This window comes from Chaetodon auriga, chromosome 10 (genome assembly GCF_051107435.1).
Source record: "Chaetodon auriga isolate fChaAug3 chromosome 10, fChaAug3.hap1, whole genome shotgun sequence".
Taxonomy (NCBI): Eukaryota; Metazoa; Chordata; class Actinopteri; order Chaetodontiformes; family Chaetodontidae; genus Chaetodon; species Chaetodon auriga.
Window position 1 is genome coordinate 20443225 of NC_135083.1, and position 20369 is coordinate 20463593.

The 20369-nt window shown below is 41.5% G+C and overlaps 2 protein-coding genes across 6 annotated transcripts in view; both read right to left on the reverse strand.

The window, feature by feature from the left end:
- mib2 (MIB E3 ubiquitin protein ligase 2) overlaps positions 1 to 13408 on the reverse strand; it is a 43712-nt gene extending 30304 nt beyond the window's left edge. Inside the window, exon 1 of one of the 4 annotated variants that reach the window (XM_076740074.1) lies at positions 13248 to 13408. Coding sequence is in view for 2 of the 4 variants with exons in the window: in XM_076740073.1 (XP_076596188.1) it covers positions 12067 to 12097 (31 nt within the window). In the remaining 2 variants the exon portion in view is untranslated. Of the gene's footprint in view, positions 1 to 7311; positions 7468 to 8819; positions 9501 to 12066; positions 12113 to 13247 lie in introns of those variants that run through there. The other 3 variants (XM_076740073.1, XM_076740075.1, XM_076740072.1) reach the window with 3 other exon arrangements.
- Positions 13409 to 14955: 1547 nt separating this feature from the next.
- Positions 14956 to 19769, reverse strand: ubiad1 (UbiA prenyltransferase domain containing 1). Of its 2 annotated transcripts, none has more exons than XM_076742149.1 (3): positions 19584 to 19769; positions 17442 to 18061; positions 14956 to 15920 (listed from the first exon to the last, which is right to left on the reverse strand). In XM_076742149.1, exons 2-3 carry the CDS (start codon positions 18001 to 18003, stop codon positions 15433 to 15435), a joined length of 1050 nt encoding a protein of 349 aa, XP_076598264.1. In that variant the 5' UTR covers positions 18004 to 18061; positions 19584 to 19769; the 3' UTR covers positions 14956 to 15432. The 2 variants fall into 2 exon arrangements, with proteins under 2 accessions (XP_076598264.1, XP_076598265.1); XM_076742150.1 differs by lacking the exon at positions 19584 to 19769 and adding an exon at positions 19363 to 19538.
- Positions 19770 to 20369: the final 600 nt, after the last annotated feature.

Genomic DNA, 20369 nt, shown 5'->3' on the forward strand with positions numbered 1-20369 from the left:
ACGGAAAGAACATGCAAACTTCACACACACATTCTGGACAAAAAGTCTGAACTCACATACTTCACTGAGAAGCAAACTTATAAGATGGCAGCCATTTACCAACAGCAGAACATATGAAAAGGTAGGCAGGCTTCCATTTGTCGAGACATGCCTGAATCTCATTCTAATTACAACATTAACCTGAAAAACCTTGAGCTGAAATCCTGAAGTATTCTTATGAAGACATAAAATAGTCAAGCTTGTCACAAGAACAGAAGTCCAAGAACTCACACATTCACACCCTTGAGTGATGACTCCAGTCTTTTTGAATGAATGCCGCTGGGTGCTAGCAACAAGAACGAGCACAGGAAGGAAGCAGCATTTATGAGCCAGCTTGAGTCAGCAGTATACAAGGGAACTTTTGCTGAGGAGCATGACATCAGTAGACATCTATTAATCATATGTTTATTTTTTTATACACTGATATAAGATTTCAAACAATTTTAAAGCGTTCCTTGTTGATACTGCAGTGCTATTTCTGTGTCTACAACAAAAAAATCTTTATGAGGTTGCAGAAAAGGATAACTGCAGGCTTGTAAAACTGAAGGACAGCGTGTGGCATTTGTCCATATATGCACGACCAACAACAAAACCATAGCTTTTTAAATAACAGCGTACAGACGTATTATGATTGTCTGCCTGTGTTTCTTTCCTACATCAGTGTTCAAGAAACTGCTGAAGAGACCTGACATATGCCACATGGGGAAGGCAGATGATGATAAATTATCTTTCAAGTAAGAGCTGTTAAACAAGGCTAACACAGACAGACTCACCCTGACAGGTCCTGCTGTGCATGAACACCCCATACAAGTAGTACTACCTAGGAGGCCTTGATTGTAACATGATAAACCTTCCACAAATATGCAAACCAGGATCCACTTTGCAGCAATATGAAGAAGTCGACTGCTGAGGAATTACCACTGGTGTTGGTAGCATTTATTACGTTCAGTGAAAGCATTATTTCATACTTGCACATTTATCAACAGAAGCAGAAAGACGTATCAGTAACAGCAGCTGTGTTATGTGATTGTAACACATATTGTAGTTGCACAGATACTCTGAAGTCACAGAACAGAGCTTACCCTGAAATCAAGTGGCATGTTTGTCAAAAGAGTCGATACATCTGACTGCATTCCTTGGCAGATGGTGGTGTTAATCCATCACTTCCCTGTTTACAACCACCATTAATCTAAAGTGGAAGGACGATGAAGAGACTTAAGCTCTTTCTGTGGACAATAAATATTCAGTAAATGATGTATAAACGGTGATGTAGACAGGAAACTGTCAACACGTAAACACTGTTTTAAAGTCTACCCACATTTGTGTGAATATAGCCTTAAGCTCACCAAATGCCCTCCATTTATCTGCTAATTTCCATCCAATATGTTCTTAGCGTGTATCCTGATAGTTCAGTCACAGGGTTAGTTAAAAAAATCTTGGAATAATAGGGTGGACAGATGTCTGCAGTGCAGCTGAGATTACACTTGCACGCTTATCAAGATTACAATGTCACTTGTATGTATTAAAGGCATCTGCTTAAGCACGAAAACATATGTGATGTAGGGGATCAAAGGAGGGAAAGCAGGCTGCTTATACTCCATTTTCTGTCCAAAATGACAGCTTAGCCTCTTTTATGCACTGAAATAATATCCCAGCCAATCATCAACATTTCAGCATGCAAACAGAGCAGCTGTCTCGACATGGGCGGGGGATGGCTTTTACACAGCTCCAAGCATTCTGGGTGTGGAGGGATGTAGGACATGCCAAGCAGTGTACTTGCATATATATATTTGTGCCCATGACAGCCCATGATCTAACCTTCTGGGTTAAGGAACTGTTTTGCAGACACAGACAGAAAAAACTTACCTACCACCTACATTTTAAACAGCTCTATGACCCACACATACCCACTGCCTCCCACTCTGCTGCCCCCACACAGTGTTGCTGAGAATTCAGGCTGAGCACACTGATTATCTTATCATTATTGAATACACCAGGACCGGTACTGACAAGCGGAGGCGACAAAGGGGAATTCAGGGGATGACTCCACCTATACAACAAGCTCCTATCCACCATTGCTTACCGTGAGCTTTATCTTTTGTCTCTACAAGAACGCAGTTTACAAAACCACAGTCCAGAAAAAGGATGAATACACACTTTGCAAAAATATTTCATAAAAACACACTGATCTCCTTAAGTCAAAATGTGGGGGTTTTTTTTGGGGGGGGGGGTGTTGACAGATGGCCACGAATCCCAAAATTGCATCCTGAATAGCAGTGAGGGATTACTACAAACTGTACCAACAAAGTTATTACCTCTTGTTGACATTTGGAGCCACCAATGTATAAAGCAAAGCGGCCTCACTAGCTTTGAAAATCACAGCTCAGCAGATATCATGGGAAAAAAAGCTAAATATAAAGTACAAAACCCTTTTCAAAATGTTGATAAAGTTTTAGAAGCATAGTTGTCAGAACAAAAAAACTAAAAAAAAGTCTGGACTGAGAAAACCCAAACACACTTCTGGTCTGAACTGTGTGTACTTCAACTTCAGTTTTTCTTTGTTTACTTATGCATTTCCATATCTATCTGTTATCTGCAGCAAACAGCAGGCCAAATTCCAGGACTGTGCCAACGGATTCAATGACGAAATTTAGTCGGACTGTTTACAAGTTCACTAACAGGAACGCATGAAAAGCTGAACCTGAAATCTCTGAAATCTGCAATAACCAAGATACTGCAATGAAGACGACAACAACTATTACCATTAATATGATAAACAGCGTTCTCTGCGCATCTTCCCGCAAAATGTTTGGACATTTCTATGTCTTCAGAGTCAAAATGGACAAAGGCTTGAGACATATAACATATACAGTCAACCTAGACCAGGTGTACAATTGTCATTCGATAATTGGTTGAACATGATTTAAAATCTGAATCCAAAGGTACAGCAGTTACAGTCAGTGTCCAAAGCGCCACACCCCTAACACTAAACTTGTGGTATAACAGAACATAGTTCATCCTTGATGATTGCAAAGATAGACAACACAAATGTGTGCTGTGTTCTACTCTGAAGCGCAGTGATTGGGTTAGGGAAAAGTGACTGATTTAACAGCCATTGCTTTTCCCTCCATCACTACCAAATCAATACACCGTGCCCAGTCAGAACTGTGTGTGTGCATAGGTCAGGTCCCAATGACTGACCAGCTAACCGTTGTCCATCCATTGTGTTCCAGACCACATTTTCACACATGCGTAGAACAAACAGGGTTTCAGGTTTGGACTGGGCAGTGACAGCCTCCACTGGGTGAAAGGCTGCAGGCTGTGACTTTTCACTGGTGTAACTGGGAAACTAGGCATGCTTGTCATGATAGAAATGCATCATAAGATTGAAATTTTTATTGCAACTTAGACGACATGTTGCATTCCAGAGTCACATTAGTGCCTTTTAAAAACGATTTCAACTGTGACCCTTTTTTCACTGATCTGATCAGAGGCTCGAACCGTGACACAATCCAAACCATGACACCCTATGACAAACACAGACCGCAAAGATAAAAGTACATGTACAAACATCCGACTGGTGATAGAGGAAACATGACAAATTGAGGAATTCATCGAAGCCAAAGGGCAAGCACCACGTCAGAAACAAAAGAACATACTTCTCTTAAAGTCACAAAGATAGAAGCACAAAAAGCACGAGTACAAACATCCATCAAATGGGACAAATGAGAGTTCTTCATTTGTGCCATAAGGCTCCACTGTGTTAGGAGCATGAATCCAAAATGCCTCTCTGCAGAGCATTGAATTGATGATGTCACCAACTCTAGGAGAGGGTGAAATTTTTTTTTTATTCCCCAGAACTTTAACGATGCAAATAGAAGTATGAAAAATGAATTATCTGACTCATAAGTGGCGTAACCTAGATGCGGTCAGCTGCTTTTAATAGTTTCCCAGGAAGTTGAAATCGCAATGATTTGACAAATCATAGTTTATAGATAGGCCGAGGCTAAAACAGGCAGGATTATAGCTCTGTGCCTGCAATAACAGATGGGCTGGCTTCCGTCATACAACACTGCTGAGGGCCAATCTGGGAGGGCAACGTCAACCTCCTTCACACAAACAACCAGACAGGCGTTTGGCCACAACACGAATAAACACACCACCATAAACAAATGCACACACTCAAAAAATGATCTGGAATATTATGTAATTGCCATAAAGCAGGTGTATTATGCTGCTTTACTTTCTAAACATCAATATTCAATTGGCAATGTAACGGCAATATCATTTCACATTTTTGTAAAACAAGGCGGAAATCGTTTAAGAGCAACATACTTCGAAATAAAACTACATGTAAAGACAAGGAAATTGTCACTGTTAGTATTCAAAAATGTAATGTGTTTTACAATTTTGTACTGACTGGATGGAAATGATGACTGCCAATCAAACTGCAAAATTGGAACACTACTAATTCCAAAAGAAATTTAAAAAGTAACAGTTTAAAGCACAATCAGGACACAGTGCGAGATCTTAAGGCCCATTTGCAACTGTGAAAATGTGCCACCTACCCATTTTTATCTACAATCTGTCTTTGTGATGTAATCCACATCAGCATAATTCCTCCAAAGATGTGGCCAAGGGCCAGACAACGTAACATACAGTATAGCGCTGGTAGACTGTCAAATGAAGTTACAAAGGGACTGGGATCCCCTTGATCAGAATCTCCACAGAGGAAAGAGGAAGTGAGACGGTGAATCTGTGGGAGCAGGACTGAGAAACAGTCCAGCACAGAACTCTACGTCTGCGCTGTGACTGGCTGCTTGACTTGACATGATTAAGCAAAATGTTTTAGAATCATCTACAAAACTCTCTACAGACACAGACGTTTCACTGAACAGATAAAGCAGCCTGCAGTATTTCTAATTCTTCCTTGCCCAACATTAGGGTTGCAGCAGTGTACTGGGTTCACAGTACACCACGGTATAAAAATTGATGATTTTCATACCATGAACATTTACTTGTCTACAGCATTGAAAAATCGCAACTTAAGCTAAACATTAACTAGCCACAATGCTAGGCAGACCCTGGTAAGAAGTTCGTACAGGCTCCCTCTTCAGAATGTAAACTCACATGCTTTATGCAGTTTTAAGCTAAATGCCAAAGAAATATGTTGTTTCAGATGGCTGAAAAATGTGTGTTTTGTATCAAATATACAGTGAGTTACAGTTTGTATTGTGCGCTAAACCTTGAACACAGCACTGTTTATTATTCGCTAAAAAATGGCTCAGATTGTTGTAGCTGTAGCAAAGTACACCTGTGAGGTGGATTTCTGGATTTCTCGTCTCTTCTGATGAGTGACAGCTGATGTTGTCCTAGATGAGCTGACAGCTTCTGCTACACAACCTCCTGGATCTTCTTGAGGACTGCAGCCAACATACCCACACCCACATCTTGACACAGAGCTCTATCTCTATCAGGGCTGAACAGTTAGGGATGGGAATTGATAAGATTTTGCTGATACCGCCACTATTGATTCTGCTTATCAGTCCAGCTCCATTCCCTGATTGATTCCTGATCAATTTGAGAAAAAAAAACGGAGGCCTGCACAGGTTTTGAGCATAAATGCAGCTGTTACATTGTCTCTGAGTCTGAACACAGCGTAGAAACAGAGAACAACCCCGAACATTCCACAGGTAAACAGGCTGATTGGTAACAGGTGATAGTATCATGATTGGGTATGAAAGGGGCATCCTGGAAAGGCTCAGTCGTTCACATAAAGGATGGAGCGAGGTTCACCACTTTGTGAACACATGATTGTATGATTGTATTGTGTATAAGGTGACAGCTAGCCATAGCAAAAGTCTGTCATCATATCAGATGGATGAAATGATGGAATATTTGTACACCATTGGTTTTCAACATGTGCTAAGCCTGCCCGCTTACAGCTGCCCGCGGAAACTGCTGCTCAGTTGGGAAGCAGTGGTATTCATGTACATGGCATTCCTGGAATTTAAGCCCATGTAGCGTAGAAAGATGTTTCAGCATGCTGCCGATGTTTCCACTCTTACTTGAATTTATCATTTTACAGACATTACAAGAGGCACTGTTGTCATCTTTCTTTGTAAAATGAAGCCACGCTTTGGACCATTTCAAAAAAATTATGATTTGGATATTATACTTGCGATTTCAACAAAATTTTGATTAATTGTCCAGCTCTAATCGATACTGGATTCTTCGACTTTTAAGTTTCATGTCTGTCAGGACATAATATCTTGTAAAATTATAATAAAGCAAAAAAAAAACAACCCTATTTTCATTCCTTTATGGGTCATTGCAACCTAATAATGACAAGGAAATTAATAATTGTGTAATACTGTTAACCATGATACCATGAAACCAGGATATTTTCTGACACTGTCATCATACCATGAAAATCTCACACCACTACAAACCTCACCAACATATAACATATAGGAAAAACTAGATCTTCACACTGATGACAATTACTGAGCAGCTTCAAAGCATTATTACTGGCAAACCCAGTAACATCAGGTATGTGCTACTGTGTGAAGCAGCAACGGCCGACTTGGGCTGTATGTCCTGTGGCACGTGGGCTTATATCCTCACTCTACTGTCTAATAAGAAGAGGTTGTTTGCTTGTGCTGCTTTTTTTTCATATCACTGCCACTGGACCTAAATGCTTTTAAAGTGCAATCTACACATAAAGCCCTTTGTGACTTTAACCTCATCAGCCTTAACGTCACAAATGAGTAGAAGCCTGCTGGAACTGGTTCATGTCAGAAACATCTGGTGGCCAGAGGACTGTCAGGAAAATCAATAGGGACCCTGAGTAAATAACACATAAAAAAAAAAAAAAAATAAAAATCTTCAGAGTGGGCAACAGGCCTAAAATAAGACTCAGCATTTTCCAAACAAGCGCTGCACACTGTGTGGAAATTAATTCATAATGACCACATATAATTAAACAATCATACAACTATTGAAACAACCCCGACACGTACAATTTGACGTCTTCAAATATTTCTTGTCAGCTGTGTCCAAAAGCATCCGTACAAATCTAAATGTCTGCAACAACAGACTTAAAAAGAAACTTGATACCAGCAGAATTGTTCCTCTCAGCAAACTTTATCCCTGGAGCCTTGCAAAAACTCTACCACAGCAAACCACGTTCCCTAAGAACACTTCCTGTACATTTTTGATGACACTGTGCTGAGATTATCATGTCAAATTAGAGTGGATTATCATACTCACTCCCCATGATCTTCAGCCCACTTTTGAACATGCTGGCAGCTGTGTGATTCCAGTGTGCCGTGACACCACGAGCTTTGCACTGCTGTTATCCCAGGTCAAGCAGCAGGACCATCTGAAATCCTGAGCGCTATGAGGCAGTCATCCTACTAACGGGGGAGTGAACCCTTTCTGGCACTTTCTTAGTATTTGGTTTTCTGTGAACTTTGCTCTTTGTTTTGGAACATGCGGTTCTTTTCTCCTCTGCTTGCTTGATTTGTTTTTTTTTTTTTTTGTCTGATAGATGTTGCTCAAGGACTGGAAAAACCTGATGCCTTATCTGGGAAAAAAAAACATACTAGCTGAACAGGGTGAAGAAAAATCTTACAAAAGAGCAGTGCTAATCCTAAACCAGGACTGTGTTTCAGGTATATACATTACTTTGAATAATAATGAGGCATTGTAATGTCACATGAACAGTGGAGTGGGGAAGCTTTCATCATTTCTCATGTTTGTTAAGGCTAGTGTCTTGTAAAATAGGTTGGATTTACTGAAGTGTACGTTCTAACTGATGGGCTATATCAGTCCAGGCTTACACCTCAAGTCAAATGTCATTTCAGAAGTCAATATTGAGTCACATGTTGCTACGTGCGCATTAAGCTCTCCACCCCAATTTGTACCAATTTCACCCAAAACAAATAAATCATTCAATCTTATCTAAGCTCATGCCTGGATAGGGTCATTTCTTTCAGTGCTCGATAGATGAAAATCAATATGGTATTCTCAGCAGCAACACAATCATCCACCTTAAAGGAGTCCTGCACCTACACGATATGATTAAAATCCTTTTGATACCGATCATTACAGCACCGTAGCTACTGTCTATATGATATCATATGATACCTAATGTTGTAATAGCTACTCCTAATTAACTCAAACACATCTAACCTGGGCACTAAACTTGCTGTGATTAGATTACCTACACACTAAAATCAAAAACTACCTGCACAACTTTGACATTGCCTAACTTGTAAGATTATTACAATACAGTGTCTGCAGGTCAACATTCTTTGTCTGGCTGATCGTCACCAGTGATAGCAGCAGCAGCACCAGTCAGATGTCTGCCTGCCTGCCTGCTTAGCATGCCTACTAGCTTCGCTACAAAAAGCAGACATGTGGCACAATTGTAGGAGCATGGCCATGGATGCATACTGACTGCATGTGTTGTCTTTGCACATGATCACTTCACCTTACTGGCAAGTAAACAGTGAAATAAGCGCATTTGTCCACTATGACAGTCTGATGAAAATAGAAGCAGCCATGTTTCATTTAAACAAGAAGGACACTGCATGAATAATCTTGCAAAAGATTCAAACTGACATGAAGAATACATACTGCTCTACCTTCAAATATGACCAGCATCATCACATGGATTTCACTATCTTACGACGTGCTAGCATTACCCAAACAGCCAAGACTGACACTGCATCACTTGATAAATAAATAAAGCATGTCCCGTTTAGCTGGTTTACCTGTTGGTATAGTGATGTGCAGTAGGGTGAATAGAGAGGCCGACAAAAATAGAGAAGGAGAGGAAGCAGCTCCTACCTCCTGCTACATAAACACATCAGATGGTTAAAAAAAAAAAAAAAAAGAAAAAAGCTACCGGTGGCCCTACCAGCTTCCAGTGAGATTATAAAAACGCCTCCTCAGGGCTGAAGCCCTGTGCTGATGCGCTCCCTGAATGAACCAGCCGAGGAGGAGGAGGATATACAGGGGGCGGAGGAGGAGGGCAGCCAGGCCGGTATTCCAGAGATGTGATGTACAGTTGCAAGCAGTCTTACAGAAACAGTGTCTCGCTGTACAGGCGAACAGCCTGGCTGTAGAGGATCAGAGCTGGAGGAGGCAGAAGAGAGAGCCCTGCTGCTGGAGGATGCAACCAGCATTTAGTCCTTTGTGCGTTGTGTCAGCAAGGATTACCACCGTGGAGGAGGAGAGGAGAAGAGAGGAGAGGGAGGAGGATGGCCAGGGAGAGCGACTGTGCGACGAGCGCTGCATTCAGGTTGACGTTCCCTTGCTCTCACATAAAAACAGGCCAATGAGCTTTGCTCCGCATAAGACTCCTCTGATGCTGTATTCCATCACCGGGAACGAGCGTCAGTAAGACGCGTGTGAGGCTGACACACTGTGTTTACTGATCAATATGTACGAACACATGCGCACCAAGCTCTGCATAAGGATGTACGGCCCTCTCTCACAGCCTGCAGGGACATTATTCGCTCTACTGCCAATGAGCAGACAAGAACAGGACAGAGGGGAGGGGGGAGGGGCAATACGTTTCAGGGGGAGGGTCTGGGTGTTGTTATTTTTTTTTTGGTGGGGTGTGTTGGAGGGGATCAAGGAGGAAAAAGGGGTGGGGTTGGAGGAGATTTTGATGAATGGGCACCTGCCATGATCCTCATTTTCAGTCGCAGACTGGTTTGTGCAACTGCTGCTAGTGAGTGGGCAATACCAGCCCAGAGTCTCCTCCAGGCTCACACAGAGAGGAGGGAAGAGGGAGGTGTGCGTGTGTGTGTGTGTGTGTGTGTGTTTCCCAATGCTTTCACAGCCCTGAACAATACTCTTCAATGTAACCACAGCTGAGGGAGACATCAACAGTATGGTTCCAAAAAGCAGCCAAAACGGCATTCTGTTGATGCTGGCTCACACGCATGAATGTACAGCTGGTATCGCCATGACATGAATAACCAATGAATTAATGGGGGCTTAGGAAGTGGCTGAGACACAGGCCTATAACGTTGTTCATTACAACACGCTCCCAACTTGTAAACAAAGCTGCTGCTGTTCATCCCTTAGCCTTGCTGGTCTAGATCATATCAAAGGAAGCATTCATTCACACGGCTCATCTTCCAGTAGACAGTGACACACACACCCTCACACACATGAACATGGAAGTCATCAGACTGAGACGACTGCTGAAGTATGGGCCTGTTGCAGCCTGGGAAAACCACAGATCATCATCAACCAATCATTCTGGCAGATAATTTAGAACCTCTAGTATATTACAAACGACGAGAGGACCAACAGAGAAGTACATTTAAGGAAACAGAGTTATTAACCTTTGAAGAAGAAAAGCATGCTTCCCAATCTGGACCTGCTGCTTCAACTGTAGGTATACATAATGGATCTTATCCTCTTACAAACTGCTGCCATGAGCACCAAATATTCTCACAGAGATCAATGACGTTTATTCAGTCTATATCAAACTGAATGACTCACAGGTGTGGACTCTCTCAGGACAGCATGATACATTTGCACATCAGACTGTCATCTTTGTAACTATTACAGGACTGGCTTGTGGCCAGAGGGCTGTTAGTCTGAATCCACAGTCCAGCTGGGAAGATCCTGGTAGGAAAACAGTAAACAAATTACAGTCTCCGTTCTTCAACTCATGTCAGCTGGCAAGTAGCAAAGCTTGGGGCAGGTGATACCCATAAAACCTTCTGTTACGGCATAAATTTTATTCTATGTTGTGTTATTGATATATCATGATATAGTGCCTTTTCTGGACAGTTCAGTTTGGTGATGAATTATAGTCAAAATTACAGAATGGGACTGTCTATTATTGGCAGAATGGCAAAACAGTATTTACAGTATTTTTTTTTTACATACAGCAGTCCTGCCCATTAATTTCCATCAGTGTCTTCCAAAGATTATAATAAGACAGAACCCACGGTATAAATCAACACCACACATTTTTATCATCTAGGGTTATATGTATCACATTGTTCAACCTTAAGCAAAGCTCAGTCCAGCTGCTCACTGGTCGATAGTAATAAGTCTGGCTGTGCTGGTGGCATGAAGGTATAAGGTGAAAGTTTGGATTGCCAAAATTTAACAACACAGTACTGACCCATCAGTGTCCTCCAGGAGAGACGTCATAGATATGAGGGAATTTCACTGATTACATATTGTATAATAAAACTGTCACTGTTTGCCTTCTAATATTTTAATCTCAACTGATTCGAAAACATTTATTTTCATTTCATACCAGTATTTCTAATGTATGACCTTGAAACTGTTTCAAGAGGCTTTTCCACCCCAAGAGGAATTACATTCTCCTGGAAGACTGAATAGCACCAAAGGATCACATTTAAAAGTAGTGGTCTTTTGTCACAAATTTTGGTGTCTGCAATCTCAATCAAAAACACTGGTGTTGGCCTGCTGCTAACCATACTGGCAATTGTGAAAACTGTACTGTACTGTGGTAACAGTTGGAGTCACACTCAACATATGAATAGCATTCCTGTCTGTCAGAGAGGAACGTCTTTTTCTTTTAATTTGAGTCTAATTATTTGCTTAATGAACACACTGCATGTTTGAGGAGTGACTCAGAAGTGCTGTTTGCATGTGTTACTCAAACAAAGGTTACTATAATCCACAAACTATCTTATTAACTTCCACCTAAAGTTACGGTGTACATATCAACGTTAGAATCTTTAAAAATGTGCCCGATACACGAAGGCTGGAGAACTTTGTCTTTTTTTAACTACTACATAGTTATTTGCCTTTAGGTCTGCTATAAAGAAACATGCCCGGAGATAAATGCGTACCAAGAATGTATGGGAATGGGTCTATTCAGAGACCAAGCACTAAAACACAAACAGACACAAACAGGCCCCAGACGACTTAAGGCTAATTTTGCACAGGCTGCCTTTAAAATACTAACAGAGCAGTAACCCCTCTCCAAAACTTATCCCAAGCATTTGAAAGTCTTACCTTGAGAATTTCCATATAATATTTTCCCCATTTCTTCTCAATTGCAATCAACTGTTGACCTCTGTTTCTCTGAACCACTGGTCATTTCTGTGATGAAAGCCAGCGCGCATGTCAAGCCTGATTATTGTGATTTAGATGTGTAGTGCAAAGAGGGGGCAACAAGACAAAGAAGCAGCAGATGAGAGAAACTTTGCTCTCGAGTAGGTGTGGCTGAGAGCAATTCTGACTATGGCCAGTCAGCTCCAGTGGGCGGCAGCTGCAGCTAAGCTCTGTTTCATCGGTACCAAATGACCAGAAAGATGACAGGTGCAAAGGGTTAGGTCTCGTTTAACAGCTCCAGCTCTCAATACAGAATACTGTCAGCCCTGCCACATGTCATTTCAGCACATTTCCACTAAACCCAAGAAAAAACTGCAGGCAATTATATGTCTGACAGCGCTTGAAGAAATTAGTTTGAGTCTTCTTATACTCCCAAAATTAAGCTGAAGTCAGGTGACAAAGACTGTCCCTACCATCCAACACAATGTGATGGACAGACTGACCATTTCTGACAGGTACAGTAAAACAACCATGACACCCCACTAGTCAGCTAGCCGAAGTTAGCTTACTTGCTACTCGAGGAGTAAAAGCTCAGCTAACGTGACTGTCAGTCCACTTTCATGGAGAGGTCACCAGTTCCAGTGAATGGCACTTACACGACATACAAAGGACAGACTTTTGACGAATTGTGAACGAAATTCGTTGGTTCAATCGGGAAACAAAACAAGCAGCATTTTCTTTTGTCACAGCTAAAGTGTCAGTGTCTAAATTTAACAGCTTACGTTCAGAATTGCCTCAAACTGCTTCTTATCGCCCATCATAATGTAGCGATATTTTGATTTAGGAATATCTTTGACAGGCAAGTTAACTGGACACATTTAATCTCTATTGGAGTGAATCGCTCCTGGGTGGATAACATGCAAGTATATCATTAACCAGTGATATGCTATTACATGTTAGGACAATCAGGGTAACGTTAATTTGGCAAAATTGTGAGCTGAATTCTGCGTGGCTTTATAACAGAGTATGGTGGGACTGTGCGTACTACTAGCTTGTACAACGTTGACGCTAGCTAGCTAACTCATGTTTGGCCATCATTTATTGGTATAAAAAACAACGTCTTTCGTGGTGCAGCTACTTACCGGGCCTTTGTCAAGAATGTTTACTTTGTGGTAAAATATAATTCCATGTCGCTGTCCACCACCAACGCTGACATGGCTTGTTTTAGGACAAATAAGGATTTACTATATTGAACGGTTCTGCTGCACACAGCCATGACAACACGCCCATGCGTTACGTCACTACTAATGCTACCTTCACGTGCTCCTCGTAACAAACATAACAAATCCTGAAATCAGCTACGTTTGGTTTCATGTAACCAGCCGCAGAAAAAAAATCTTCTCCGGTAGATGTGCTTATGTTTTGCACCACTTTTAAATTCAATTCAATTAACAGTTGCAAAGTAAATGGAAGTTTGTTTGTTTTTTTTGCATACGCATTTTCAATGACATACCGACAACACGGAAACATATCACAATGCTTAGGTCTCTGTCGAGCCCTGGTGGCCACGAGGCCTTCAGCTGTCTGCCATTTACCTCGCCCATGCCTCAGGCCTGAAATGTGTCCTCTACTGTCTCATTTCTCATCATTTTAAGCTACATTAGATATGACTGCAGTAACACTTTAATGTTGAGTTTAAAGTGCTACAGTCATATCCGCAAGGAGTCACACTATTAAACAATGACATGCCTGTACTTCATTATAACACTAGTTGCAACACAAAGGCTGATATGAAGTCGTTTATTAGAATTTTGATTAACTATTAACAATGATTACAGGATGGGAGTGGCAGTTCCTATCTCTTCCACCCCACATGTCTCAGGGCTGTGGGTGGATACCGGATCGCACACACAGACGCAGAGAGAAGCCAGGTAATTATTAAAATGAAGCTTCTCAGTGAAACCTTATGAAAGTGTTTAGTCTGAAAGTACTCAGACACTGTAGCAATAGTGAAAAGACAAATGATTCTGCACATGAATACTGGGCAATGAATAGGACAATAATATTAAATCATAATTACACCAAAGCACACACTGAGACGTCTGCAGATACAGCTTTGTACTTGTTTCAAAATAACTTTCTTCTGAGAGAGTTTCTAGGAGATTGCACAAGATGATATAAACAATTAAAAACTGTACATGACAGGATAGTAAAAACTAAAAACAAATAAAAAATGAAAACGACTAATGAACAACTCTTATGAAATTAATGCAAATGTACAGTGTAATTTGAATTACTGTTGATACAAATTTGGATTTTTAAAGACCTTCCAGTGGAATAACGTTCATGACCCCGCACAACACAGCGCCTGTGAATGGTTCTGTGTTAACTTAATGGTTGCCCAATACCGCCCCCTGCTGACCAGCACCTTGCTCTACAAATCCCCAGCGTTTAGTAAATCGACACATCTGAAATGCAGAGGCTGACTTTCATTGAGAGAACACGCTCAAGTCTCCTGCGTTATCTTTCGGTTGAAAAGGTACAGGTGGAGGTGGGAGTGGCTTGTTAGCCAAATCACAGGTGATAATTAACTTTCCCTTATTCATTCCATCGAACCTGTTTGATCACCATTAAGCTGCACAATCATCTCTTTGTGTGCTTTTCTATATCTCAAGTGAAACTTCAGTCGGTATTTTTTTTTTACCATGTAAATGAAAAATGATTTGAATGCTCTTCATTTGTCATCAAACCAGTATTTGCGCTCAAATTGCTCTCCTTGCATGTTCTATCGTATTGTCATATTTGTTAAGGCTGGAAGAAAAGCAAACATCAATGAAGACATATGAGACATCAGTATCTGTGAGTTTTATTACAATCCAATGAAATACTATTTGGCTCTCCCAAAAACAGAACAAACATCAGAAAAAAAAAAAACTGCATGTACCATACAGAGGGTACGACGGTGAGAAAGAGAACAACGGTTTATTGATGTTTTTAGGTATCGGTGTTGTGTCGTAAAGAACAAATATGGCAACTGTAGGTTTATTGTATCTCCTCGTGAGATTAAAAATGTTGCTTACTTCTACAAAATGTCACCAACACTTCTTACTTTTCCCCACACGTTACAGCAGGCTCAATACTCAAAAAAATCCATCTGATTTTGCCTTCAGTGTCACAGAGGACCTAAACTAAACCCCTGTTCAACATATAAATTAGACAATAAATTAAAGCCAGTGAAAGCCCTCAACTAGCAATGTACAAATACAAAGATGTACATAAACTAGTCTGTATTAAAACAACAAAATTGGACATGTCAAAGCCAATTAATCACAGTAACGGCAAGCTGCCAGGAGGTGCCAGAATGATCCCGAACACGTAGAAAAGTCCCATGAGGAGGTTGAGCTTGGCCGTCTTCTGGGGGATCTTGGCGTAGCATCGGCTGCGGAACTGCTTCTCTAGGGGGAAGGCCATAGGCAGCGTAAGCAGAGGCAGCGCCATGCTGATGGTGTAACGGGTGGCGAGGATGCAAAAGAGCACGTAGGGGACGAAAAGCAGGAGGTTGTAGAGGACGTAGGACAGCGTGGCGCCGATGAGAATGGCCAGGGTGACGATGCCCGCTTCCTTGTCGGAGTCCATGTCCCTGGTGTTGTTGCTGTGGAGGATGGCTTCTGTGTTGAGGGCCAGAGGGACGGCGTAGACCAGCGGCAGCACCGACAGGTAGCCAACCTGCACCGCGTACGCAAACATGACCGCCAGCGGGCCGAAGGTGATGAGGATCACCACGTCTCCCAGGGCCACGTACTTGAGGCCGATGCCTGGGGAAAAGAGTAACGAGATGCCACATTTAACCTTTTAATTAGTGGTTGTCAACAAAGTGCCATGAATTCCTAAAGGAACAGGATGTACAGTATCTATTTCACTGTTTCGGACTCACTGGTTTAAACCGTGGGTTGAAATGAGACTCACAGACTCACAAACTCCGAAGAGCCGCTAATTCAAACAAATATGAGTGAGAGTCATCTTCATTAATGTGAACGTGGTCCTTAGGGTTCTGACACGGTGCCAACAATTAAAGGAGTATTTCAGCAATTAAGTACTGCATTCCCAGAAAGTTTGCAGGCACTAGAGGTTTTTTAAAAAAAGAATGGCTGCAGTCTGTCATATGCTGACATGTAGTCCTCAGTGTGGGTCAAACACTCGTCAGGGTTATCCTCTCAGACTACGACTAAGAAATATGAAAAAATGATTATTTCAACATGTTGTGAAATATGAGTCACGATTTTAGTGGAATAGTCATTTTTGCATACCAGAAAAAAAAAAATGGTGATGATATGATGTTTACTGGCATCTGTACCAAACAAGCATGTTCCCTTTTGCGTGGAGAATATGAATATAATACGGAGAATTTGTAGATTATTTAGATAATATTACAATTAATTGTTCAACACGATCTCAGACTTGACAGTTCCTGCAGAGCCACAGAACAGGGAAACATTTGCAGTTAACACACATCAACATAATATTAGCCTGAAACACAAAGCGAGGCTGCAATAGAAATCATCAAAACAAGCTGCAAGATTCTTCTTATTTTGCCAAATGATATTCTGATGGAGGATGATACTTTTCCACTTGTAGGGAGCGAAAACTCGACATTTGAGCCCCTTTCAGAAATGCACTTCACTTTATGAAGGAATGTAACACATTGGTGTCATGCTGCCTTAAAAGGCCTGTTCACCAAAATCCCAACGAGCTGTAGCTCAGTGAGCTGCGATTAAACACAAAGAGAAGGGTTAATGCTGACAGCAGTGCCAACTTTTTCTGATGTACACATCTAACAGGCAGTTTCTGTTTTATGTGTGCAGGTTTTCATATTATCTGTCTCTATTTTCTACTTAAGACAAACTGCTTCTGAGTCTTTCACATTTCACTTCTGAGTGCTTTGAGCAGTGAAAGTGAAAGTCAGTGCAGTGTTTTTTAGGGTGGAAGAAGAGGTTTCATAATCTCAGAATCTTGACACATAAAACCCAAAGTATGTGTCTGACTGTACACCACAAGTGGTGAGCGAGCCATTTTGTGTTTTTGGTGAACTGAATGTTCAGCTGCAGTGGTCAAATGCTGCGTGCAGGGAAAGATGTTTGTTTTTTGCTCTTTGGCAAAACCAGACGATGGAGTGACGACGATGGTAAGCATGAATGTGCTGTGTCCTCTTTCCTGGCATCAAACACAAGTTTATGGTTTTACAACACCGAACTTTAGCTGGCGTGCGTGCGTGTGTGTGTGTGTGTGTGTGTGTCTAAGGCAGCAATCCAAAAGATTCAAGTTAATATTTTACTCACCTCCAGTGTATAAAAAAGAGCTTGAGAGTCCCCCAAAGTAAATAAGGGCTAGGTGCTCCAGTCTAAGTGTAGACAGGAAGTAGAGCAGAGTGGCACACAAGCACCCCAAAGAATATAACAATGCTCCGAACATAACTACATCCTGCGGAGCCAAGATTTCATCCACGAGAGTCCTGTCATCACTCTTCTTATGGTCAATCCCTTTGGAGAAGTCATAGTATGTGTTTACAAGGTTGCCCGCCCCATGGACCACGAGGACGGCCACTGCGCATACCATCAGGATGAGCAAGTCCACAGAGCCATCCAGTTTGTACGCCAAGGCGCTGCCGAGGGCCACCGGTGTGAGCGAGGCACTGAAGCTCCATGGTCTCAGTGCTAGCACGTAGGCCGCACACTTATGCCTCACATCCGAGGAAACACGGGCCATCCTCGACATGTGGTTAGTGCCTGGAGAGTGACTGACCAAGGCACTCATACCAGTCTCCCTCTGCTGGCCATTCTGACCATTTGATCCAGCCAGCACAAATGTTTCCGCCCTGCTCTGTTTGTGCTCTGTGGCCATTCCTCAGGTAGGGTTCTACAGTACCAGCAATGTTCCAACACGTCAGAGCCTGGTGTTCCTGTAGCAGTAAAGACATATCAGCTAAATTACAAAACAGCAGACAGTGTGTGACACACCCTCACAGCCTTGATGCATACTATACCGTTCCCCCAACATAAAATGTTCAAAGACACTCAGCCCTAATTGGCAGTTTAATATTGCCTTCCTTGCAGATGTACAGAGATCACAGACTATCTTAGTTTTCACAGTTACTTGATTGCTGGGTTTTTTTTGTTTGTTTGTTTGCATAACAAAGATAAGGGATTGAACTTGCAGGTGCCTTGCTTAACGTCCAATATGTTCATATAAAAGCTGCAATGATAAATTAGTTAGTTGTCAACTATTGCATTAATCATCAACTATTTTGATAATCGATTCATCATTTGAGCAAGTTTTTAAGACAAAAAAAAGTCAAAATTCCAAAGACCCACTTGATGATAATATAAAAAAGGATGAAAATAAAGACAATGGATAACATTTGATGGAAAATAAATAAAAGTATCAAAGTTAAAAATGAGTTCATATACTGCATAATACAACATGGAGCACACCAGTGCATGAGTACAATGCAAAGCACAAAACTGTCAGGCCTGAGTCAGGAGGTAAAGGCTTAAGTGAAGAGAGACGTTTTTTAACTTTCTTTGCAAGCTGCCTCCCTGGTGTCCAGTGGTATAGTGTGTTCCTTTGGGATGTAACTGATAAAGGCTGCATCCCCGATTTTCTTTTATCCTTTGCTGCAAACTTCCAATAAACCAGCAGCATAATGATCACAGTGTTCTTGAAGGTAAATAGTGAACACGGGAGTTAGAAATGTAGCTTGGTCCAAGTCCTTCAAGGTCTTAAATGTGGATATTTTCTGGTTTCTTTACTCCTCTATGACACTAAACTAAATATGTTTTAGTTGTGGACAAAATAAGACATTTAAGGCCGTCGTCCTGGCCTTTCAGAAACACTGACAGACGTTTTTCACCACGTTCTGACATCTTATAGACTAAACAACTGATCGATAAAAGGGGAAAACAATAGATTAAACGCCAATGGAAATAATAGTTATCTGTAGCATTAGTTCAAATTATTTCACAAAGTACACTTACTTTTAAGCACGAGCACTAGTTGCATGGTGAATAACGGTACTTTTGCTGCAGCAGATCAATACAGGCCCGCGGGTCACAGGTGATCCGTTCAGTATAGATGCGAGCGACGTAAGGATCTGACAGACTGACGTGAAGTGACGGGAGCGGTCCCGCCAGACACTTTGGATTCAAGGTAAAGTGGGTGGTCTCGAAGCTGTGGCTAACAGTGGGTAATTGTTTCAGTTACCAGTACACGCGCCATTACGTTGAATACCACCCACACTCAGAAGCCGCACAGAGTATCGTTACTAGAAACCAACGTACTTGCCACCTAGATCAGAGCACCGCAGCCGGAGAGAACTCAGGGTAACTACTGAGATTATGGGATTAAAGCTAACTGACTAGCCACTGAGCTAACGGTCTCCGTACAGGGACAGACAGGAGGAAATGTCTGACAGCAGCTCTTACCTGTTACGTCTTCACCAACCGACACATGCAGGGTTTCTCTCCACTCAAAAACATATTTCTGTCCCGCTGAGCCCGATATGGTGAGAGGCAGTCGGCTCGTCTACGTGTCAACTTGGAAGGTATTTAACTGGTTGGCAGCTGTAAACCCCTTCGCACCGGACAGGCGCCATTTCCTCCCCTACAAGTGCAACATCGCACGCAGGTTGAAGAAACTGCGACTGATACAATGGTTCCGGATAGTATTTTTTTTTTTCCACAAACACTTTGGCACAATACAAAAATAAATAAATAATAGAATATTTAAAAATGTCAGTTTACAGCGAGGCATTAACTAAAACTAAATGAATTAGAGTGGTTACTCGGCAGATTATTAAGAACAAGGGGCTGCTGTAATGTGCACAAAGTTAAGTGTTTTTCAAATAATTAATTCTGTCTTCTGTGTAGACAAGAAAAAAAGATGCCGATGAGCTGGAGGAGGTGCAACTGCAACAGCAAAACACCTGTTCATTATTTCTGCCAAGGCTGATAAGTCATTTTCAGCAGACATTTTGACTTCTAGGAAAAGCACAGGTGTTATTAAATTCAGTCATTAAAGATGACTCTAAGTGTCCAATAAATCAAATTTGTTAGCATACACAATACCAAAACCCTGAAACTAACATAATGATATGGAGCCATCGCGATTATGAATAACATCTGTGGGGTTTTTTTGTTTTGTTTTGTTTTGCTTTGTTGTTGTTTGTTTGTTTGTTTGTTTTTTACTTTTTTCTTTTTATTATTACATGT

Bases quoted from the DNA above. Each gene is read 5' to 3' on its own strand.
- ubiad1 (XM_076742149.1), bottom strand. From the start codon at position 18,003: ATGGCCACAGAGCACAAACAGAGCAGGGCGGAAACATTTGTGCTGGCT. The intron at 15,921-17,441 runs GTGAGTAAAATA...TCTTTTCCCCAG, and splicing joins CTCTTTTTTATACACTGGAG to GCATCGGCCTCAAGTACGTG.